Source organism: Chaetodon trifascialis, chromosome 18 (genome assembly GCF_039877785.1).
Source record: "Chaetodon trifascialis isolate fChaTrf1 chromosome 18, fChaTrf1.hap1, whole genome shotgun sequence".
NCBI classification, from domain to species: Eukaryota; Metazoa; Chordata; class Actinopteri; order Chaetodontiformes; family Chaetodontidae; genus Chaetodon; species Chaetodon trifascialis.
In genome coordinates, this window is record NC_092073.1 from 12,672,525 (window position 1) to 12,697,932 (window position 25,408).

General features: G+C 44.1%; 1 protein-coding gene across 1 annotated transcript; it reads left to right on the plus strand.

Annotated features, from left to right (window-relative positions):
• Window positions 1–199: 199 nt before the first annotated feature.
• Window positions 200–25,235, plus strand: LOC139347177 (polycystin-1-like protein 1). The gene is given in 54 exon segments (XM_070986666.1): window positions 200–209; window positions 3,297–3,432; window positions 4,513–4,685; window positions 5,489–5,650; window positions 5,763–6,085; window positions 7,914–8,103; window positions 8,749–9,021; window positions 9,309–9,477; window positions 9,719–9,958; window positions 10,145–10,277; window positions 10,363–10,566; window positions 10,679–10,860; window positions 10,945–11,148; window positions 11,294–11,457; window positions 11,559–11,816; window positions 11,943–11,993; window positions 12,215–12,464; window positions 12,973–13,016; window positions 13,109–13,276; window positions 13,370–13,447; window positions 13,721–13,863; window positions 13,985–14,105; window positions 14,218–14,350; window positions 14,566–14,758; window positions 14,872–14,928; window positions 15,023–15,400; window positions 15,494–15,742; window positions 15,822–15,935; window positions 16,054–16,202; window positions 16,332–16,432; window positions 16,787–16,985; window positions 17,097–17,180; window positions 17,441–17,648; window positions 17,839–17,945; window positions 18,118–18,217; window positions 18,299–18,427; window positions 18,524–18,697; window positions 18,787–18,970; window positions 19,522–19,735; window positions 19,837–19,921; window positions 20,021–20,197; window positions 20,279–20,397; window positions 20,479–20,589; window positions 20,675–20,783; window positions 20,951–21,016; window positions 21,350–21,522; window positions 21,616–21,850; window positions 22,018–22,122; window positions 22,549–22,698; window positions 22,965–23,099; window positions 23,857–24,072; window positions 24,228–24,389; window positions 24,673–24,840; window positions 24,942–25,235. Coding segments are annotated over 54 exon segments (8,754 nt in total).
• The last annotated feature ends 173 nt before the right edge of the window (window positions 25,236–25,408 follow it).

The window sequence follows — 25,408 nt, forward strand, 5'->3', positions numbered from 1 at the left end:
CAAATGATCTATATGAATTAAATTGTTGTCCCCTTGCTGTAGAGTGACTGTGGCTTGGCCAGGATTCACGAGTCCTGCGTTTATTTTAAACTCTTTCACGAAAATGCAGAGAAAAATGTCAAACCACTGCCATAATAAGACTTCTTTACGAGCAGTGAGAAAGAAAAAGTCTTCCAGCAGCTACATGTTAATGAGGAATATGGACTCTGGTGAGATCAGATCTAAATAATCTACTAATAAATAAGAGTTCTCTGAAAAGAAAGCCCCAAAAAGCAGATATAAGGACTTAATATTCCTCAAGACAAACAGAAAAATAATTGGCTAGAGAAGAGGAAAGTGCAGCATAGACTGATGGGTTTATTTCTGGGAGAAGCGACCATGAAACTATTTTTTTCTTTTCTTTTTTAAATGTGTCAGCTGCTTTATAGTCAGCTGAGGTGAACTTTACTCTGTGATGTGGTAGCCAATAAAAAGGTGCATCGAATACCACCTCCAGTCGTGGATCATCACACAAACAGCTTCAGCTTTGTTTAATTTTTTAGTATCTCCTCAGTTGTAAGCATGTATCTTCATACACTCATGTCAGTGTGTAGCCCAGCATCTTCTTTAATTTACCCTCGTGCGCTTTGATGTCATCTCACAAATGCGTTAAAGGGGTGCAAATAAGAAGGTGCGTAAACGGAATTAATGGGCTGATTTTCTTCCACTCCGTCCCCACTTACATCCGGAAACCCTGATGACAGTGTCTATTTTCGATATCTATTTTCAATATCGCTCCACCAAAGTCTGCCGGACTCAGCTGAACTGGTTTATCTGTGTCCTCAGTACAGGGCGCAGACTAGAGGCGCTTACATAACGCTTCGTCCGTTTATTGCGGCTCTCCGTTACGCAGCGCCATAACGCTGATCCAGCAGCTTCTTTCTTAAAGATTTCGTTGACTTAATCGTTTGTTAATTGTGTCACCGCGTGCGCACATTGAAAACACAGCGCGCGCGTAACGAATGAAGCAGATTATTGGAGTTAAGCAGGCCCGGGGTGGGCTTTACGCACCGTCACAACCACAGCGCTGCATGATGATGTTGAGGGTTTGGTTAGAAAGTGCTTCTCAAAGTGTGATCCGGAGAGCTCTGGAGTGCTTGGATGGGCTCCGGGGGGTCCCGCAGTAAATAAAGCGTTATGAATTTTTCACTCTAAATTATTTCACGTGCAATTATGCAAATTTCATACAGGCTACATGTGGGCGTCAAATATAGGTTTCACTCCTGCAGCTGGCTGGCTTTCACATATGCAGTTAAATCTATATGAAACCAACAATAATTAATCCCACTGTTGAGTCTTTTTTGGAAATCAAATTAGATTTGCTTGTGTTTCTGTGGTCGCGTGGATGTCCGCTTGGTGTTTTCATGATGTGAAGAAGTCTGCGAGTCCGTGAGCGGAGAGACGAAACGAAATCGTCCAAATATGCGCCAATTCCGAATAAAAAATGGACAGAGAAAATGTGATTCCCCCCGCTGTGCCTCTCTGTGGTACAGTGAGCCTGAGGAGATGGAGCGGTCTGACTGCGCCCCCTCCCGGCCGCGCAGGGGAGTGGGGAATTCTCTTAAAGGGGATGTCTGGGAAACCGGAAGAGTTTTTTAAGGTGGATCGGTGGAGTTAGCTGCACGGCGAGGACGCCCCCCCACCCCCTCCACTATAGGGCTCTCAGGGCAGACTGGACTCAGACCAGGTTCCGTTGTGTTTTTGCAGTTGGTGTTTCTTGTTTCTCAGCCCAGCAGTTCTTGAGAGCTCTGCAAAAAATATCCGCCTTTAAGGGTTCGTGCTGCAGCTCACAATCCAACTGTTATTAAAAACAAGCGCAAAAATAGGCTACCACCGCTAATGAGAGCGTTCCCCATCACTTCCAGTTGAAAACGACGCTTTTGAAGAATTTCCTGGAATTAAGCCAATAAGTGGCGGCCCCGACCCAAGCTCAGAGGCAACGTACCTCACTAATCCACCCAGCTGAGCCTCAGAGGTAAAGCAAGCCACCCCGGTGTCCTTTCGCCTCTGAGAAAAAAATATTTCAAACTTCGGAATAAAACTAAATGCTCAGTAAGCTTGATGTGTTTTCATACTGCAGCTCGGTCTGTGCTGTGCTGACTTTGCTGGCAGATGACAGGGCGCTGCACAAGGCTGGTCACTAAAAAAACACGGAGGCACTATATTCCTACTAACATAATAAGACAGAGATGTGATGCTGCTCCAGATGTTGTTATTAATGATGATGAATGAATAGACATCAGCCTCTGCGCTCTCATGTGTCGCCACCGGCGTCACACGGGCTGTTGGATAAAACTGGGATCAAATCAAAAACGGGATTGTCTTCGTGTCTCCGCGCAGCCTCGGTGGTCTCACACACACGTGGCTGTTTGGAAATAATTCACCTCCTTCTTGTGATCCACTTTTAAGGCCTTTTTGAAGCGCTTGAGCGCGTGGCCAGGTCACTTCAGGGCAGTTCAGTTTATCTCAACGACACGGTTAATAGCAGCAGAATCATTTTCTTCAGATGTGTAGACTGAGAGTGTGCACGAGGGGCAGAAATAACATGTTTCTCTTTTTCACTGCAATTTTTTTTGCGTGTGTGTTTTTCTTTCATGTGGTCACGATTTGGCTGCATAATTTTGCTGTTTGTGACAAAAGGGAAGCAGCTCTTCAGACAGCAGCAGGCCTCTGTGTCTCTGGAAGTTGCTTTATTTTGCATTGGAAAACTCACTTCTCAAAGCTCCAACTCCTTTAGTAATTGGTGTTATGTCACTGACTTGTGACCTTTTGTGATTTTGACTGAATCGAGAGACAACAGAAGGCATTAAAATGGGAAATTAACTGGAAGGAGTGTAATCATATTTAAAGGGAAGACGTACGTTTATTTAAATTCTTAAACATCGTGGCGCCAGACAGAAAACACAGGAAAGCGGCGCTGGTAAAGATCGCTTCACCCTCACAGGAAACACACATCACTGCGGCCTTGCATGAAAAACTGTCACGCACCCTCCTAACCTTTATTATGGCTCCCTCATTTGCATGCAGTCCCCCTCTGTGTTCTCACCTCCCACACACGTTTGGCACTGTATGCAGAGTCTGTGTCGTCAACGCGCCCCGCTTCTCTCTCCCATCCCTCCTCTCTTCTCATTCTCAACCCTGCGCGTCCCCACCACACACCGTCTGGCCGACCAGCTGAGCCTTTACGGCCTCAGACATGCTCAGTGTTTTTGCCTGCGCGCTCATTTCGCTGCACGCGTTTTTTCATCGCTCGTCAGCGGCATCTCCTGCGCCGGATCGCGAGAATTCAGCGTGGTTCATCGGGTGCGTCAACGCCAGCAGCAGACTTTGGGCACCCAAAGGTGGCCGTGACCTTGACCCGGTAACCTGCTCTGCACGCTGCCTGGATGAGGGGTATGTGAGGGGAAACTGTAAAAGAGCACGCTGAGTCAGATGCATTTCAGATAAAGCCGGTTTGCATATTTGTGTAAAAATACGGAGAAAATCCACTTTATGACTTCAGATATAATAATCCTATTGGCACCATTGTCTTAATGGTGACACTATAAGTTGTACTTGAGTCATGTCCTATTATTTTTTCTATATATAAAACAGTATTTGCCGCAGTGATGTTCTCATTCTGAAATATTTTAGATTCTAGAATTTAATTTCAAACACCAGGCCATTTTTTTTAAAAGAATAATAAAAATGAAGTCCATCTTTTCCTGTATTTTATTTTCTTTTGAGTAAAATCTGAAAATAAAGCAAAGGGACTTAAAACTTTGCATTTAAAAGCAGTTTTTTCCCCCCCAATAAACAAAAAGTCTTAAACGTCAAAACAAAATGCCAGCTTTGCTCTCTGGGCTCAGGGATATTGGTTGACTTGTACAAAACTTTAGGTTGGAAATAAGTATTTCTTTTTTTCTTTACAATAACATGTAGCTTAGTGATGCTAAAAGCCACTAAATGTTTGCCCCCCTCTTTCCAAAAAACAAGTGTAATGCAGCATCTTTTACCATGAGCGCTGAGTCTTGTACAGGTGTGCTTGGGCAGTTTTTTCTTCACTTTCAGTGTTTGTTGTTGAAGGTACCAGGTTGCAGCGTTGGCCTCTGAAGTGTGTTACTGTGGCAACCAGCAACACGGTTTGGTGGCCAGTGAGTGTTGCAACATATCATCAGGTGGAAGAACAAAGGTTGTCAGAGGTGAAAGTGGAAGACAAAGGTGAGGCAGACTGCCCTCTTTCCTCCTTTCATTCAGTGTCTAACCATGGCTTCTCTTTGCTTCATGTGCTGACACACACGTGGCTGAACGTACAAACCCACCAGCCACTGTTTCCTCAGTGCCACCAAATTCATTCTGAACTGACATGTGCATGTGCAGTCCCTGAAGCTTTTTGTGTTTGATCTATGTGGATTCTTTTCTTTTCTTTTCTTTTCTTTTCTTTTCTTTTCTTTTCTTTTCTTTTCTTTTCTTTTCTTTTCTTTTCTTTTCTAGCATCGTCTCCTTGCCTGTTGGAGGTGGACAGGGAAGTGTGGCACTCTACAGAAGTGCAGGACCTTTTCTGCACAGCGTTCGTCTGTCCACCTCACCACACAGAGTGCAGGCTGGGAAAACTTTTGTTGTGGAAGTTTCAGGAAACCTAGCTGGGCGTCCTGACCAGCCCACAGGTCAGCTGCTGCTGCTGATGTATTTATACATGTGCAGTTCTCACTTAGCAAAGATGTTTGTTTGGATAAACATGTTTTCTCCTTTACATATGAGTGAAAGGCTTCCCCAGTTATTTCTATAACCAGCCTTTTTTCTGGCTCTGTTTGGAATTGCGTAAATTCTTTTGTTGTCTGTCATATATTCCTCATGGTTTGACAGCGAGTTTTTGCTTGAATAAATGGTACAATATAATTAATTCTATTATTTCTAACATAAATAAAAAACATGTTATCTATTAGACTATTATATATAATTCTTAAAGAGCGAGTCTATTCATGCACATGTTTAAGAAAGAGAGCATTTGTGTAGTCAGTGTCTATTTATTTAACTCTTAAAGGTTGAAAGGTATATATATATATATATAATCAACCTATATATATGAAGAAAAAACAAAGTAAACTCACTAAAATGTGTTCAGCATTTTTTCTGAACAACTGCACATATATTGTGTAAAGCAATATAAAATTAACAAGAATTTATTTCTACTATATATTTCCAAATAATGTAAAATATATGATTTTAAATATAAAGCATGATATAAAGCAAAATAACTGATCAAGATCTAATTGTAAAATAATGACAGACTATTTTAACTGTGTTGTGCTGAGCAATATCTCATTCAGGATGAGCCTGTTGAAGAGTTTTCATGTGAAAAAATATATTTACACAGAAAAAAATATCAAGATATTTAATTAATGTTTCTGTAAAAAAAAAAATATTGTTATTGTTTTCTGTTTCAATTGAGTTTTTCTGTGGCTTTTAGGCATTGTGGGTCTGGGAGGGCAGGACCTCTCTTACGTCACTGTTGAGGTTCAGGAAATGACCCATAAAGGTCAAAGTTCACATCACGTCAACGTGCTGGATGATGGCTCCTTTGTTGTGTCATCTGACTGGATTTTGGAAACTCCTGGAAAATACGAACTCAGTGAGTCAACAAGAGCAAGCACATTTAGTTAAATGATGAATAATTAATTAACTAGAAGTGAAAAAATCTAATTATCCCCTCATCCTCTTCTCATTTGTCATTTTCTGTTTAGACGTCAGTGCCTCCAACCCCCTCTCCACACTCTCCTCCACCCTCCAGCTCTACGTCTTGCAGCCGTCTCCACGCAGCCTGGTGATCTCTGTGCTTCGTGGCCCCCTGGGCGCCCCCTCCTGCGTCCCTTCCCTGCCAACAGACTCCAGCAGTGTGGCGGTGGAGGCAGTATACCTGGGTGACCCGGTCACGCTGCAGGCAGACATGGCTGATGGTCTGGCTGTGGAGTTTTCTTGGTGGTTTGCTCACAAGGAGAAGAAGGAAAACATGGAGGGTGTAAAGACAGTTTGCCCTCCCAACTCTGACTGTCTGAACAGCTCTGTGGTGAGTCGGGCTGAGAAAACCAAGCGATGCATCTCAAAATTAATGGTTTTCATCTAAGGGTGAAGCTTCCACTTTTTATTTAATCACAGTGTGATTTTAACTGTCTGACAATGGATTTATCTTCAGGCCACGAGTCAGCAAAACCTTATAGTGTAACCTAAATGAAGCAACATCAGTGAATCAAGACATAGTTATTTTTTAAATAAAGTTTTAGCATTACTTACCAGTGATTCAGTGATGTCAACAGTTACAGCTCAAATTTACTGTCCGACCTGTCTGTGACTGATTCATAACAGATAATATTACAAGCCTTTGAAGATCAAGCTAAAACCTAAATTCATTACTTGCCTGAGCTTCAAATATGGGTGTATTGCATGTCTTCTTTTTCAAAATAACCAGGGCTGTTTGAAAATAGAAAAAAAAAAAAATATGATGAAATAAAATTGCATTGAAGATTTATAATGGATTATTTTAATTTTAGATTTGGTTAGAAAAAAATCTGATCATCCACAATAGCTTATTACAGAACAGTAATGGAACAAATCAGTGAAATCTGGGAGATTTTTTAATGAGCTGTGGTAATAGAACATAATAAGGACCCGTAAATAACAGCCACAAATTAATAAAATGCAACCGTAAACATTTGCTCAGATTTTAAATTATGTTTCTTATTTAAGAGGGGTCAAGGGTCAACACCTAGGACATGAAAAGTTCACCTAAACATCACAACCAATCAATAACATAAGCAACTATTTAGTGAATTATCTATTGAACTCCTTCCAGAACACAAACACATTTCTTGGATAACACAGGAGGATGGATCACAAACAAGTGTCATTTTGTTTGTAAGAACCAGAGCTACTGATACATGACTGAGAAATACCAATCAGTTAATCAGAGACTCCTGTTTAAACAGTGGGCATGCTGTGTCTCCAGTGTTCTGCTGGGACTGTTAGGATTTAAGAGAGAGATAGTGTTAAGTTGGAGTTCAGGTGTCTCTGGGAGTAGATCCATTTATTCATTGTTTAGATTAATCTCTTTGTAGAGATATCAAAGACTCAGCTGTTAGGTATTTGATAATTTGGTGATTTAAGATGACATAAAAGTGGTTTGTATTATATAAAAAAATTAGACAAAAAAAAAGTATAAAAGTAAAAAAATATTTAATTGAAAAATCTTCCTCATCATCTCACTCTCGTGTTTTAATCTGATGAATTAAAATTTCTAAATGCCTCCAGAACTGGACCTTTGAAACAGAGGGAGTTCACGTGGTGTCAGTGAACGCCTCGGGTGCCGATGGATGGACACAGGAGACGATACACGTCGTGAGTAACCTGCTTTCGCTCACTGAATGTGTTTTCCTCATGCTTACTGTTGAGTGAAGGATAAAGCTGGTGATGTTTCAAACTTCACTTACTGTCAACAAATTGCTGGGCGCTGAAGGTTTTAGCAAATGTTACTCAAACAGGAGTAAATGGAGCGTTTTGTTGGGGACTATTTTCAGCTGTGGATTGATACACACTTGGTGAACTAGCAAGTATTTACCGCAGCAGGATGGTGTATGCAGGATTGACTCAAAATAAACTACAAACCCCATGTTCATTGTATTGAAGGAACATGTCAGAGAGTGGAAACGTGTGGCTCACTGGTGTTTTTAACAGTTTTTGGAGAACATTGGAGCTCTACAATACAGAGGAATAAGACAGATCAGACTAATTGTTGTTTTTGGCCTTTTCATGGGATTTGTTGACAATGTGAGGGATATAAAATATGACCACACTTACCGTACGATAACTTATTAACGTCACATTTGCAATTAAACTCGCAGGTGGTCGTGCGTCCTGTCGTCTCCGACCTCACAGTGAGTGTATCAGGGAGTCAGCTGACTTCCGGGGAGGTCTTTTCTGTGGATGTGGAGATGTTCACCACCATGAAGCAGCTACTTGTCCTCAACCTCACACTGAACACTGAGTGTGGCAGCGCTGACGCAAAGAATAACTTAAGCAGCAGTGGCAGAGGTGCCTTTAGCAATGACAATGACAGCATTAGCACCACTGATCACGGCCGTAAAAACAGTTATGATGGCAATCTCAGTCAAAACCACACTAATATCTACTGTCATGGCGGCACCCACTCTGATACCCACCTCAGCATCTCCAACCACTCCAGCTGCCGTTTGCAGCTCCACCTTCCCTGCCACCTCCCCACCGCTGCAGGACAGTATCACCTCACAGCGTCTGTTCTCTCCACTTCTGATCCCTTGTCGGTGCTGCTCTCTGCTGTTCTGCCTCGAGCCTTGATGGTCTATGAGCATATACGTGCCCTGAGGCCTTCTGGGAGTTGGAAGTCAGCAGTTTCAACACATGCAGAATTCAGCCTGGAGGTCCTCAGCCCTGCCAGCCGAATGGGGTCAAGAGCAATTTGGACTTTTATTTTAGATGATGTTATTGTGATGAACAGGACAACTGAAGAGTGGAGTGTGAATGCGTCTCTTACAACAGCAGGTTTTTATAAAGTGACAGTTAAAGCATTTAATCCAATCAGCTGGGCCTCATTCTGCACACACATCCTCGCTCTAGATCCAGTTGGAGAGTTGGTGTTGAACGTTCCCAGTGTGATCACAAAGCATCAGAGACACTCCGTTTCATTTAGCGTCTCTGCAGGGTCAAATGTGACCGTGTCCCTGCTGGTGAATGCAACGCTGCTGTACAGAAACAGCAGTTACACGACAGGAGAGGAGGCGACGGTGGTTTTGCTTTTCAACCACACGGGGACAGTTGTGGTTGAGCTTCGAGCTGAGAACGGAGTGTCTTCTCAGAACAAAAGCGTGAGGGCGTGCGTGGAGGGGAAATGGAAGCCGTCGCCACAAGTTAGAGTTAATCCAACGTGGCAACCACCTACCAGCCAGAGTCCTGTTCACGGCCCGGCTGACAATGGTGAGGTAGTATTTCTGATTGACACCCACTGAGCAGTACAAAACATTTGAACATTAATTAAGCATTTTAGAAAAAGGATTGTGACTTTCTTTTCCTGTAAATGTTTTGGATATTTATCTTTAATCAGTGTTTAAGCATTTTGATCTTTGATTATGACAGACGTCTTCAGTAATTTCATAACTGATTACTCTCACATTTTTACAGGAACATTTTTCCTCTCTGTCATGAAGCATTTAGAAGTTGTGGTATGTACAGTATGCTGAAAAGATGACTGTGTATTCCCATAGCAGTGTGGATTCATGCAGCAAAGCAAGCTTATCCCACAAATACAGATATAACTTTCCTGGCTGTGGCTCAAGCACTGGACCCTGTGGAGTTCCTCTGGTACTTTGGAGACATGAGATCAGCCAGAACCACCTCGAGGACCATCACCAAAAGATACCACAAACCTGGAAGGTATGAGACACAGATTCTTTGAATCAGAGTTCCAAAAGACTATAAATTAAGATTAATCAAGATGCAAGAAAACTCTATGTGAAGAAGCATTTTTCAAGTGCTAAAATGTTGTGTTTTCCCTTTAAATTAAGGTCACTCTCCTATCTGTTAGTGATCCAAACACTTGATGTCATTTAAAAATCCCCTAATGTTCACTATTAAGTCATGAAGACAGATCTGAATGCCCCTCACTTCACTGTAGGTATGAGGTAGTTGTGGTCATGTCAAGAGGAGAGACCTCCGTTACCTCTGATGTGTTCCCGCTGGCGGTCCAGAGAGCAGTGAAGCTCAACCGGCTGCTCCACCAGCCGTCTGTGCTGCAGAACCAGACAGTGACGCTGAGTTGTCGGGTCAATGTGGGGACAGACATCAGCTTCTTGTGGAGCTTTGGAGATGGATCGTACAGGCTGGGACAGAGCACAGAACGGCACGTCTTCCACAGGTGAGTTTCACTGTCAGGACTGATTTCAAATGAGCATTTCTAATAGAGATCAACTCACAGCAGATTCATTGGTATTTCATGAACCTTTGTAAGCCAGCTTGTCCTTTCATTGTCTTAAAAAATCAGCTTTTCTCTAGTACGTTTTTTTGGCTGTGTATAGTTACTGTACATGTTTTGCCTCTGCAGGACAGGAGAGTTCAGAGTGTCAGTGACTGTGTCTAACCTGGTCAGCTCTGCCTCTCTGAGCAGTCACATCTTTGTTGTGGACCGGCCTTGTCAGCCTCCACCAGTCAAAAACATGGGGCCTCTCAAACTACAGGTACATTTTACCCTGACAGTAACACAACATGGTAGCTAAAAAGATAATTACAGCTCTGCATCGTCTCTCCTCTCCTGCCTTTAAGGTACGGAGATATGAGGTTATCCGTCTGGGCGTGACCTATGAGAGCGAAGTCGACTGTGACCTTTCAGGAGGGCTTCGCTACACCTGGACCTTGTTTGACTCTGCAGGACAGGTCTTTCCACTGTCACTCGTGGACACACACAGACAGAGCCTCGTACTGCCCAGCCACCTCCTGCATTATGACATGTACACTGCCATAGCCAGGGTAAGCAGCAGATGCATTGGCTCTTAAACTGGGAACTGGGACTCTTTACAAGAATTCATGTTCTTTCACTCCTGAATTTATGTTGACTGCAGTAGCTGTCATTGCTCTGCAGGTTCAGGTCGTTGGCAGTGTGGTGTACAGTAACTACAGTGTGAGAGTGCAGGTGATGCCAAGCCCTCTCGTGGTCTTCATCCAGGGCGGCAGCAACATCTTCATTAACAACAGGAACAGCACCATGGTAACCCTGGACGGCCAGCGATCTTACGACCCCGACTCCCTCATGAGCCAAGTCAGGTACAGAATCACCGTTCACAGAACTTCTGGAAACTCAAATGTGTCCATTCAAGCACCTCGTTCTTTCTGATTTCCTGCTCGCAGCTTCAGTTGGACGTGTAAACCAGTCAGCTCCATCGCCACCTCCTGCTTCCACCAAGTCGTTCCCACTTCATCCCCTGTGCTCGTGTTTCCTGCTAGTTTCCTAAAACGCAACTTTGACCAGTTCCAGTTCACGCTCACCATCACCAGCGGTGAGCGTTCAGCTTCAGCAGACGCCTTCCTCACATTAACATCAAAGATCATCGGGTGAGAGTTACATATATATAAAGCACTATTTCTCATTTCTACATCAAAACACAGATGAAAAGTGGATGCTTTGAAGTGAAGTTTCTAGAAGTGTACTGCAGGTGATACACCTCATGACCCTTACCATATATCTGAATATATCCAGGAATGCGTCAGTAGACTGCCCTCAGTGCCAGGGAGACCAGGTGAACTGGGATCAGTCTTTCTCTGTCAGCGCCTGGTGTGAAGGCTGTGATATTGCTCCAGAATACATTCAATACACCTGGAACCTATACTTGGTCAATGCATCCTCCAAGCCTGTCATAGAAGGTAAGAGTGAGGATGCATTCACTTGGACATGTAGAGTAATTTAGCATTATTTAATTTTTAAGAAAGAAATCTCACCTTATTTCTACTCTCTTCTCTTCTAGTCCCGTTTTGCTACACAGTGGACCTCAGTGCTCCATCCACCATCATGGAGAGCCCTGCCACCTCCCCTCAGACTCCTGGGACTTCCACCTCGCATCCACCCGCTACAGATGCTTCACAGTACACCCAGGCTGTCAATAGCTCTGCTCCCGTCTCTCTGACTGAGAACACCTCTGAAACTAGAGCCAGAAAGCTAAATCTGAACGTGAGCAAGAGCGGACTGTTATCGGAGAACAACAGAAAGACATCAACTACGGCTGGTGTGTAATTAAATGTGACTGGTGAGATGAAAACAGCAAAACCCAGAGCTGCCCGAGAGGGTGCCTCTGTAAAGACAGATCATACTGAAATAGAAAGTAACACCCTCTCGTTTCCGCCTCACACAGGTTTGACAGAGCCTGTCTCCTCTCTGGTCCACATGACAACTGCAGGATCAGGTAGGCCCATGGTGAAGCTGGCTTTACTGTTTAAAATGGAAATGATCACATTCTGCAGATAAATCTTGTGAAGAGAAGTGCTCACAATGTTAAGCTTAAAAGCATTTAAGACAGGGACATCAATAGGGAAAATCAACAAAAAGTAATAATGTGCTAGGTCATAGTTACAGTAAAATGGATAGTTTATGAATTATTTAACAGCTTATCCTCTTTATGTCCAGGAGAGGAGCCCTTTTATCAGCCTCTGGGGGAGTTTGACCCTCCACAGCCTTTGTACTCCTCGACTGAATACCAGCCACTTGCCCTTGACAACAGTGGCGTCCTATATTCAGACCACTTTGGCCAGAGTGACGTTATTAGTGAATTCCCATTTGATTCAGACTCCTCTGCTGACTGGGAGCTTTCTTTTCCCGTCTCTGAGAGCGGTGACTTGGGAGCTCGACAAGGTGAGACAAAACTGAGCTGAAATTTGTGGAGCTGTGGAGCCACTTTGGTCTGGCAGTCACATGAAAACGTGAATCAAATATTTAATTTGGTTGTTGAATGATAAAATTAAAGGTGTTTTCAGTCATTCCAGCTGATGAGACATCTGCCCAGGCTGACGGTAGGTGGAGTAATGATGGGAATTATGTGAGGTCAACAAACTACGTGCGAGTAAGAATGATAAAGGCGTTACTTGTCCCGTCCTAACAGAGTGAGGGAGCTGTCAATCAAGCAGAGTCTGAATACACTCACACAGCCCAGAGAAGAGGTCTAATCAGATAATAATAGAAAACACCTGCATAGGTGTGCCAGTGCAAGATGTTTAAACCTGTGTTAAATAATGTTTTAGCCACTTTGAGGGCAGAAACAACCACCTAATTGCCTGATAATAACACAGTTAGCACCTTCTTATACTTACATATGCATGGTCTGTGTGTATGCTCGCTGTGCAACTTTGAACTGGTTCTATGACAGATTATGATGATCCCTTGATGAGCGCAGAGGAAGGAGACCCGGGGATTTCAGCAGGAAGACCCACAGGTATAGAATATGTCTGCTTCTGCCAAGAATCACTGTGTGTGTGAGGTTGTGTGTTAATTCATGCGTATTCCCAGGTGTGGACGGTCCAGGAGATGGAGAAAGCCCAGGGGATGATTCGGTGTTTCATCCAGCATTACATGAAGAGGAGGGGAGTAATCTGGTGGATTCCAGGCCATCTGCTCTGATCCAGGAGCCAATCCTGCTCGATTTATCTCGAGACCTGGTAGACAGAGGCCTTTTTGAGTCCTACACTTACGCGGGTAAATTATCCAGGAAACTCAGACACACATTTCCTCCTTTAATCCACCTCTGTCAGCCTTTAGTCACCATTCTCTTTCCCTCCATCTTTCCAGGAATTTCCTCCCCTTTGATCAGCTTCAGACCCTTCAGTCTGAGGCCTGGGAGCAGATACATGTTGGAGGTTACTGCCAGTAAGTTTCAATTTGTGCCCAAATGTAATCCATTATCAGCACTGAACCATGGCAGAGTGAATGGATGAGATGGCAAATGACTTGAAATTGAAACAGATTCTGTACAGTCCTGCTCTATTTCTAAGTGTCCTGTACAAGTGATGCAGAAAACAAAGTGGTGTCTACAGTAAATTTGAAATAATCATGACAACATCAGTCCCAGCAGGTATTTCTCTAATGAAAATTGAAGGAATGCATCTGGATGCTAATCAAGTTGTTACCTGTTGTGCTCAGAATCCCGCGGTCGTTTTCTCGGCTGGACTCAGCTTTTCTTAAAAACCAACCCTGCTCCAAAAGGCGTGACGTGTCAGGTGCAACCAATGAAAGGAGTGGAGTTGTACACACACTTCAGCATCTTCTGCACCTCGGGGAAACAGGTATCTCCTGGCTCATACAGTAAAAAACACACATACATACACAGATGTATTTTCAGTCTTCAACAGTACTCTCAAAGGGATATTTTAAGAGAGCCTTGATGTGCTTGTGTGTGTGTTGAAGGACTTAGTATATGAGTACAGCATCCGTGTAGGAGACAGACCACCCAGGATGCTGTATCAGGGGAGAGACTTCCAGTACTACTTCAGCCTTCCTTCTGGTGACCCAAGTGACGACTATAAAGGTAAACACACACTGATTCCTAACCTCTGTAGTGCACAGACATACATCATCATGACAGCGTAATGCAGAGATTCCCTTTTCATTCATTGAGTGATTGTTTTTTGTTCCTCTAGTGACTGTTTACACAGAGATCAGAAGCAGCACATATGGAACGGCCACTAAACCCTGTCCTGTCACCGTCCGAGTCCAACCAAGCTTCCTCAGAAGCACCTCTTCATCTTCTCGTCTTGATCCTGATCTGGAGCTGTAAGAATCACCACATATCACATCATATCAGATTGTTATCTTTATGTTGCAGGGCTTTGTTAGAGGTGTAGACAGGTTTTTTAGATTTGAACACTGATTCTAAAATTTAGCTTCAGATCCTATTGATTTATTTTATTTTTATAACTCATTTTCAAGTTACTGTCTTACTATTTGCACAGTACATAGTTGTGTTATTAGTGTCTCTTCTTCTGCAGTTCAGAGTCAGGACTAAGGAACCTGACGGCTCTGGTGCAGCTTGGGAACAGTGTGGAGGTCCGTAACTACATCAGTCTCCTCACCGGCATCCTGAACAGACTCAGCCTGGATGCCGAGGCCAACACACGCGCACAGAGACGCACACGCAATGTGCTCATTTGCACGGCATGTGAGCTGGAGAGCAGAGAACAGGTACACACACAGGCCCAGAGTAAACCTGAAGGTTAACACAACCACTTTTTAGTTCAGCAAATCTACATTTCCACCTTTTTACAGCATTTTAATAACATGTCATTTAATCTTAGGCATCCATGGTGGACAACATCTGCATTCTAAAAAACCTTTTAGAAGTTACAAGTCAGGTAGGTGGAAAGTTGTTTTCTTTCATGCACTTTCACGGACAAAGAGAGGCCGGTAGATGAAAACTGTTTCTTGTACTTGCTTGATCCTGTTTAGGTGACAGTAGCGAGTGCAAGGCGAGTGACACTTCACATTCAGGTCATCTCAGAGCAGATTTCGGAGTCCAGTACTCCAGGCTGGTTCTATCTGGACCAGAAGACACTCAACACCCTGGTCGCCCTGCTCTCATACAGCCTGCAAGCTGCTGTCACCAGTAATGACTTCACACCAGAACCGTCCAGCAGAGCTGACATTAAACAGGCGTTAGAATCAGACTCACATGAGGAAAACATCAGAAATGCCGTAGCTCCTTCTAATGGCCGCATACCAGACTCATTCAGTGGTGTTTACATCAAAAGAGGAGGATCAATTTTAACACAGCAGACAGTGCAGCTGGTAGCTGACATTCTGCAGGCTGCTTCAGACCTGATGCTGGTGAGAGAAAGCAAACGTGTTCTTCTGCATATCTACTCACAAGCTCACGTTCCATTCATTTATCTCGCTTCCATTAATTCTGTTATTTTCCAGAAGTACATATTGTTCCACAAGGTTCAGGAGCACAGAGTCAGCACCGGTCTTATCACCTTGTACGCTGCACACCAAAAACAAACCTCCATGGTCATCAGCAGTGGCTCAACCACCTTCCATATGCCTGCCTCTCTGATCCAGCTTCTGTTTGATTGTCGCAGTAGAGAGAAGGAGAGCAGAGTGTGTGTGCTCAGCATGCTGACTGAGCTCACCCACAGCCCTTACGCCTGGGCCCACCATCCTGGAGGGGTGAGACTGGCGCGACATGATGACACTTAGCAATTAAATGACAAAGGCATTGCACTCATTTTCCTCCGCTGATTTCCAGCTTAGTGGACCAGTGGTCGACCTGAGTCTGTACGCGTGCAGCACGAGGAGAAAGATCCCCATTCGCTCCCTCATTGAGCCAATAAATATCGAGCTGCAACAGCCACCAGGAAACGTATGTTCTTCTTCCTTTGTTGTTTGCAGCAAGTTGACTTCAATTGCTCTGTATTATGCCCGTCGAGCATTGTTAAATGAAAGCAGGTGACCTTGTGTTCACATCCATTCTGCAGAAGAGCTCTGTGCGTGAGTACATCCTCCAGCGCAGCAAGGTCAACTACCACAGCTTCAACATTACCCACGAGCACTTGCAGCAAGCCATCCAGCTGAGTGTGGTGTTCACGCCGCCACTCAACGAGGTGTTTCCCATCATGCTGCTCTTCAGGTATGCTTGCAGTGACTTGTTGTTTTATTGCCTGCTAATTAGAGCAAAATAATGACACGTCACAATTTTAATGAGTTTTTGAGTAAAAAGCAAGAATGTGACACAAACCAAGAGTCTCTGTTGTGGCAGGATGTTTGAAAGGCCGACTCCCAGCATGCACCACCTGCACAGGATTCACCACTGGGGGAGCAACACCTCACGATTCACTCTGCCCTCGTCCTACCTCAGTGGTAAGAAATGTCTTTTCAATCAATCAGTTTTCAGCTGTGTCCCTCCACCTTCCTCCTGGCCCTTCCATCTGTTTAATCACTGCTATCTATCACAGCATCTATCATACTAATCACGTGCAGCTTCACCTTTTCAGCACACAATGTTTATACAGACTGTGTAACTGTAGTAACTGAGCAAAAAGTCAATTATTTACTTATTAGAAATTCAGTCAATGCATGTCATTTCAAGAGTTTTACTCACTCCACATGCCACTACAAAGGCTGAATTCAATCTTCTTGCTGTCACATCTCATCAGAATCCCACACACTTTACATATTCAACAGTTTCCTGATTATCATAAAAAAAAATTCTAGCTGCAGGGGTTGCTCACCTGGCCCTGCTGAATGCTGATTTTGGGAAAGCATCTGGACAGAAGCACCTGAGTGAACAGGTCAGCTACAGTCTCACTGTGGACAGCAGCTTGTGTTTGTCCTGGGATGGCCACCAGGGGGCGTGGACACACCACGGCTGCAGGACACAACAAGCAGACACAACTACAGCAGTCAGCTGCAGGTAATGCATGGATCAACCTACACCCACACACATGCAGTCATTAACTTGACATGGTGTCGATTCACATAAATGAATCATTTCTTCCTTGTTGGTGTTTGCTTTGTGTCTCAGGTGCCACCAGTTGAGGCCCCTGACTGTGGTGCAGCAGCAGATCCAGAGCAGCCATGACACAGCCGGTCTGGACCTGTTCCTAAGGTGACCTCATCTTCCTTAGACTTGAATGTGCTTAAGCAGAGAAAACAACATCTCCCTGTTACTTTAAAGTGTAGCAGTGATTTTGACCTTTTCTTTATGAGCGCACAGTCCAGTACAAGACAAAAAGCATAATAATCATCTGGTGATCAGTTTCAGAATGTAGATAATGCCAAATTTTGAGACTTTTTAAAAAAAAATGAGAATGAAAAGATCATGATAACATCCTCCAGTGGCTCCTTTCTCCCTCTCTGCCTCTTCAGTGTGTCCAGTGATCTGACAGTGCTGGGTGTGCTGGTGCTGTGTCTGTGCTTGTACATCCCCGGGTTGGTGGCATGCAAGAGAGCTGACGTCATCTCAGAAGCTAGTTGGAAAGTCCACTATCTTTCCGACAACTTCCCCTGTGACCCATATCTCTATGCTGTCACAATCCACACCGGTCTCTGGTCTGCAGCCTCTATGAGTGCAAAGGTACAGATGTTTGTTGTTCATGTAAACCAGTCAGATATTTTCATTAATCATATTGAAACTGACATTGTTTCATTCCTGACCATGAGACTTGTCATTTGGATATTGTTGTCTTTATCAAAATGTTTACCTTCACAATACGGTGATACTAGAATAGTCTCACAGTAACTATATGTAAGTATATGTTTACCAGGTTTACATAGTGCTGAATGGTGAAGATGGAGTCTCCCAGACAAAAGAACTACAAGTCCCAGGATGCACTCTGTTCAGGAGGAACTCTCAAGACACTTTCATATTCAGGTAAAATCAAAATATTACCTTCAGTAAGAAATAAGATGCACATTATTTTCACATAAAATACACAGAATGCTTCATGTTTCTACCATACTGCATAATAAGTATCTCTAAGACTGATCAAGTTTGGTTTGCTTGTTCATAGTCTTCAGTGTATTCTCTGTCTGTGATACCACAGTGCAGCAGACAGCCTGGGCCCAGTGTGGGGGGTCTACATCTGGCATGACAACTCTGGCCCCTCCCCAAACTGGTACATCAAACATGTGGAGGTATCTGAGGTAAGCTCCACCTGCTTGTGAATGCGCTGTTTCCTCTCTGGGCTTTCGATCTGAACATCAAGGGGGTTTGTTTGTCTACAGGTGAGCAGAGGGCACACAAAGGAACGTGCTTGGCTCTTTGTCGGTCAGTGCTGGCTTGCTGTGAACGAAGGCGATGGCCGGGTGGAGAGAACACTGCGTGTCTGCACTCAGGGATTGGGCTTCACTAAGGTGGAACTTTCACATACACATTAACACTCAGATACAAAAAAAACCCCAGCTTTTAATCTCTTCTCCCACCCCGGGTCTTCACCTGTATGTTTGCAGATGTTGCGTCTCAAGCTATCTGACTACTTGGCCGACCACCACATGTGGATATCTGTGCACAGCCGTCCCTGCCCTAACTCCTTCACGCACACTCAAAGACTTAGCGTGAGCCTGCTGCTACTGTTGGGGTACGCTTGTGTCAACACAGCAATCATATCACAGATGGATGATCAGGTAGGTTATTAAACCTTTAGAGATTCAGCGCATGCGAGTTCCAAAACATGTCATCCATAACGCTGTTGTTCCTGATCTCTTGTTCACAGTTGCCCTTCGAGTTGGGGATTGTTGATGTTTCAGCTGTTTCTGTGAAGACGGGAGTATTAAGCGTGGTGGCAGTGTTGCCTGCAGCAGCAATAATATCCTTCCTGTTCCGACTGCGTGAGGTCGAGCTGACCTGCTCAGGAGTCCAACATGCAAATGGCAGGAGGACTGAAAAGGACTTTGAAGGTGAGGTTTGCACATTAATGGAGTGAGATAAAGTTCAACACAGAACTCCTGACCTCTCCTTCCATTTCTCCTGATTTCATCACTGTTGTCTCGTCACAGATGCTCTTTCAGTGACTGGCAGTACATCTGAGCCACATCTCTCTTGGAGCAGTCTCCAGCAGTGGGCGCAGGAAGCTTGGAGGAAGAAACACCAGGTTACACCTCAAGCATCTCTTTTTCTCTGTCTCTATGTCTTTGTTCTCACAGCATTTTTCATCTCTCTCTGACTCTTCTTCTTGTGTTGCAGAGCACAGACCTGCTGCCAGCAGCCGCTATGATTGTGGAAAATAAAGACAGAGATAAAGAGTCTGTAATCCAAACAGATGTGGCCATAAGAAAGGAGGCAGTGGAGAACCATATGTTACCAGGGCTTCAGGATTTGTTGCTGATTACTGAGTGGAACAATGCTGATCAAGCACCTCAGGGGAAAGAGTCTGACCTTTTAAGTGAAAGCAGCGGGTTTCATGGAACCCAGGAAGCCCTTTTGTCTGGTACGAGCGATGTGGGTCAAGCCAATCAGACGGAGGAAGATCCTCAAGGAAAAAGAAAGGAAGGCGTCCATCAACGGGAAACGTGGCCTGGTCACAGCAGCAGTTACAACGTCACTGACAGGCTGAAAGGGACACAATTCAGACCAGTATCTCGGTGGTGTCACCATTTGGCCTGGACACTGTGTCTGCTGTTGTCCCCCTGCTGCCTGCTGCTGTCTGCAGTGCTGGGAATGAGGTAGTAGATGTGGATTAAAGCTGACTTTGGGAAACATCAGTTATATCTTAGAACTGTGTGTCTCATAGTCAAAGCTATGAATCTGTGTCTGTGTGTGTCAGGTTCGGCAGCAGCAAGGTTCTGCTGTGGATGCACTCCCTTTTCTTCTCCGTGCTGTCCTGCATCTTCCTCATCCAGCCAGCCGTGGTAAACTAAAACCAGCGTTTTGACATGTATTCCATAATCTTGAATTGCAATTACCTCTTTGCACTGCACGCAGAGAACATGTCCTTTATCTTTTTCCAGATAATTACAGTGGCAGTGACTGTCTCCTTTTGGTACAAGAACACAGCAGACTTTCATAGTTTCTCCAGAATAAGAGAGTTTGAGTCAGAGACCTCACGACTGTGGAGCCACAGTGGTGCTAATCAACCAGAGGGGACATCCGAATTTCCACAGGATAGAAGCTCATACTTCGAAAAGGTTACAGCCAGACTCTATGTCATTCTGCTCTCATCTGTTTCATTTTATTAAAACATAAAGTCACTTATCTCTGACTGGTAGCTGCTTGGAGCTCGTCAGCGAACCCGGTACCTCCGTCTTGTGTGCCCGCCAACTCCAGCAGAGCTGAGGAAAAGTCGTGGGAAGAAAAGAAGAGAGGCTGTCCTCCAGAACACCCTCAGGTGTGTCTGTGTGCCTCATGTGCTTATTTGTATGTAACTTTAAAACTGTACAGGGAATGATCTCTTTCTCCTGCCGTCCAGGGATTTGTCCGTCTGTGGCTCCATGCTTTTCCTGATGCTGTGTATGAATTTTGGCAGCTCATTTTCTGACCATTACCACCTCAACACAGCTGTCAGAAAACAGTTTGTAAGGTAACATTTGCACACACATGCTGTCTCTGTGTCCCAGTTGCTGTCTGATAAACACAAATCAAAATCATACTTTATCTTTCAGCAGAGGCCATGATAATGCATTTCTGTCCATACAAAAGCATGAGGACTGGTGGAAGTGGGCACAGACCAGTCTCCTTGATCTACTGTACAAGAATACATCAGCTGCAACTGAGGTAAAATACGATGCCATTCAGTGAAAATATGAAAATAAATGACCTGCACCATGTATGCAATTTTCCAAAAGCCACTAAAAGAAATGTCCCTGCGAAGGACAGACCGTATTCATCATTATCAAATTTTCACCTTTTTCTCGACTCAATAACCTGCTATCATCCAACAGTCTCGCATCTGGATTGGAGAGCCAGTCCTGTGGCAGATGGACGTGTCAAGCTCATGTCAGGACCAGGTCAGAAACAAAAGTAGTATTTTACTGCCTGTTGAACCTCAACAGATTTTGCACATATTGAAAACAAAGATTGGTGATTGCTCCATTTGAAAATTTTTTGTTGTGAAATAACAGAATGGTGGATGATCCGGTGAACTGCTTTGCTTAAATTTTAAGCAAATGATCAGTCATGTGGTCCACTCACTCAGGTGTCATCATAGTGCTGTGTTTTGCAGTAACTGCCCCTGCAGAGGGTGCTGTTTCACAAACATGGACCCAGACCGCAGACACATGTATTACAAGTGTTACCTTTGATTTATGACTTTACTGTCTCTGCTCTGTTTGACTCCTCAGCTCTCTAGTGTGACTTTCATACCAGAATCTCTTCGCATCTTCTTGTCCGGGAGCAGAACATCCACTCACCCACAATCCAGTGTCTCAGTTCCTATGGCAACGCCTCGAAGGACATGTGGTCACCTGGGCTGCTACTCAGGACCAAGTGCCACAGTTGGCCTTGGCCACACAAAGTGAGAAACTCAGACACACAAGGTTTTTCCAAATTTGGTCTCTGCTGAAATGATTACCTGTGTGTCGACTTTAATGTCTCTGCTCTTCTGCAGGTCTGACGCTGCGTCAAAACTGAAGCTCCTGCATTCAGTTGGCTGGCTGGGCAGACGGACGGTGGCTGTGAAGGTCCAGTTCACCTTGTTCAGCCCTGCACCCAACTTGTTCACAGATGTGACCATGCTTGCTGAGCAGAGCCCCGTCGGTGTCCTCCTGCCCTCTGCCAAAGTCCAGTCAGTGAGGGTGTATCACACTCCTGCTGCGTGGGACTATGTTGTTATGGTGTGCCAGGTAAAATGCTACATTAGCTTTAATACTAATGATTCAGCTGATTTGAAAAGGAAAAGGAAAACAATAAGGGACTAAATAACACGTGCTCTGCACTAACACTGAACAGGGTTAGGTCAGTTTTTACTAAAAAGCCTAATGATCCTCATGTTTCCCCCCACCCCTTCCAGCTCCTCTTCCTCCTCTTGTCTCTCCTGCAACTCTGTGATCAAGTGCACACTGTCGGGCTGCAAGGGCTGATGGGATACTGGAGGACGCCCTGCAACTGGCTGGAAGTGAGTCTACAATAGGTGCACAAACACACACACTCACATAGGCAATAATATGAATTCCAACATAATGAGTTAAGACAATTAAAAGACTTGCATGCTTGAACATGTAGTTCAACGTGCAAACATGCACAGGTGCATGCACACACACACACACACGCACACACACACACACACACACACACACACACACACACACACACACACACACACACACACACACACACACACTTGGCCAAACACCAGTGCAAACAAGATCACAGTGACCTACCTGAAAGGGTAAAGTAACCGGTTGCTCTTAAACTAACATACAGTACCTGTGAAATATTGAAGGTCAAAGCACACAGCAGAGAAAGAAATGTACCTGATTATGGTTTACTGCTGTAGAAACATACCTCTCTCTCTCTCTCTCTCGCTCTCTCTCTCTTGCAGGTCACTTTGCTGACAGTAACTCTCATGTACTACATTTATTGCATCTCTCACTCCATTATTATCGTGGAGGTTGTGGAGCAGCTGCAGAGACCACAGATCTCAGATCACAGAGGACACGTCGATGTCAGCTTCCTGGCTGCCTGTGAACAAGTGAGACTAAGAAAGAGATGAAAGGAGGGTTTGGAGAGACTGGAAAACAAATATTTAATGTTGAGAGAACAAGTTACCGCCTTCATTTATTACAGTACCTAAGAGATAATTATGAGTAGTCTATATGCAGAACGTCATTAAAAGTTACATTTCACCTTTGTTAAACCCGCCCTTACTGAATACACAAGGAAAGCCCAACTTTGAGGCTGACAAGTTTATTTAGTTGTCACAGTGTGGGTTTTAAAGATGTCTGACTGTGTCTGCAGTATATCCGCACTCTGCGTGGCGCTACGATCTTCCTCCTGACCTTGAAGTGTGTGACTGTGTTGAGGATGAACAGGACGCTGGCCACCTCTGCTATGCTCCTCACCCGCTCACTCTCCAGCCTTCTCTGGCCAACGGTAAACATATTTTGCTGCAAGACCAGCAGTTAGGAAAGGCCTTAATCTCAAGCACTACATGTTCGAGTATTATTTTAGAAAAAGCAGCTCATAGTTTCAGTCATTAGAAGACTGTTCCTGATAACGTAATGGTACATGTTGTCATTGTTTGATGTCTTTAGCATCATTAATACATTGCACTCACAAATTAATACACTGGAATTTGTGTGCATTGTCTCATTAATGCAGCTTTTTTCTGGAGATATAGCATCCAACCCACACATGTAAGGCTGATATTATTTTTCTAGATTTCCACCCTTTTAAAGATCCAGTGTGCAGGATTTAAGACTGCAACCAACCGAATTCCCCTTGCCTCACCCTCCCCTACAGTGACTGCTAAAAACATGCAAACCACAAACGCGAAAGTGTTTGGTTTGTCTGTTCTCTACTGTAGAAGCATGGCGCTGCAACATGGTGGACTGTGTGGAAGAGGACCCGCTCCCTCTCTGATATAAAGAGCTCATTCTAAGCTAACGAAAACACATTTTATTTTCAGGTGATTGATTGTACACTTATGGTATATTCCATTTTTACCAGTACAACCCCCTGAATCTTTCACACTGGACCTTTAAAGCTACTTTCTAATAGCCTGTTTATGTAAGTATCTCTTATGAAGCTCTCAGGAAGTTATTCCTCTAAAGTGGGCTTTTGGTAAGAAACAGAGCAAGCTCACTAGAAAGAAAGAAAAGATAAAAATGGTCTCCCTCTTCTGTCCTAGATTTCAGGTCTTATCTTGATGGTGGCGCTGTCCTGCGTGGGGAGTCTCCTGTTCGTAGGAAGCTCCTGGGGCTTCAGCTCACTTTCCCGCTCCCTTCAGTCTCTGCTCTGTGGCTGTGGAGGTCTCAGAGCTGTTAGAGGCCTCCAGTTCTCCTGGAGTGATTTCCTTTACCGTGGAGTTCTCTTTCTGTCCTCCAATGTGGTGTGGACAGCAGTGGTACATTTATATCATATATTTGAAGTTTTTTTTCTTTGTGAAAGTTAAATGGGTATGCAGACATGAAGTCTTTGCAGAACTTATACTCAGTTGAAGGATCAATCTGTGTGTGTGTGTGTGGATCAGTGTCTAACAGCTATCTGTCTTTCTTGTAGGTGATGGGTGTGCTGTCCTCAGTGGTCAGAAGTGTCAAAAAATCTCATAGCAGGGGGATTTTTATCACCGTAACAGAATTCATCAGCTACATTAGATGGAGGGTCCCTGACTTCACTGGGCAGCGTACACGAGCGTGGACTGAAAATCAAGTGGAGGGGAAGGTGAGGACGAAGCTGCTTAGTCCTTAAAACTGTGGAACATTTTAAATGTCTATTGTCAAATTGCCCTGCTGTGAAAAATTGAGATTACAGTCAGGGTTATTCATAGACTATCTCATGCTACCAGCAGTGTGACTGTGAGTGTTTCCTGAAATTATGACATCTCCCATAAATTCTGTTGCCTCTGATTTTACCCCCTGAAATGTTACATCATCTAATTATTCTTAAATTCAGAAATGAATGACTTAAATTCAGAAATGAATGACTTTGCCTTTTGGTTTTTCAGACTTATTACTTTGAGGAGTTTGAAAGCTTAGTGGATGAACTTCTCTTCAGACTAAACGCCCTCTCAAACAGTCTGCACCACACTCTGCCCCCCAAAGCCCACCGCTCCAGGGAGGAGGACAGTCCCGCCATCTCACCCATACAGAAGCCCTGCAACATGGCTGCACAGGTTAGAGTTAGCCTCATGTCAAATATCCACAAAAAAGACACGTAGACACTCCATGCCCCCATACACATATTTTCTCTCACACATGGTGTCGTCTGTTACAGGACTTTGTAAGAGCACAAATGACAGAAGAGACCATGGTGAGTGATCACACAGATGTCAGTGGCCATGGAGGAACCCTATCTGCATCTCATCAGGTGCAAAACTATCCGTCCCTCCCAGACTCAGCATCACTCATCAGGGTTTGGACTGAAGATGTTCTGGAGAAGCAAGCTGAGCAATGGACTGAAACAAATGACAGTTACTGGTTAAGTAAAAGTCAGACCACCCACACAGAGGTGGTGGTGGAAGTTCTGGTCCATGGAGATCCTGGGAGGGGAGGGTCAGCTAAACAGTAGGGTTTTTGTGGAGTAAATCTTAATAAGAATACACTGTGAATAGTCATTATGAAGTATAGGGACTTTTTTATTATACAAATTTGCAATCTAAATATGTTACACTACAACCCTAAGGCTGCAAAGACTGAATTGTTGATTATTTGTTGTTTGTACATCGTGTGAGGTGAAGATGT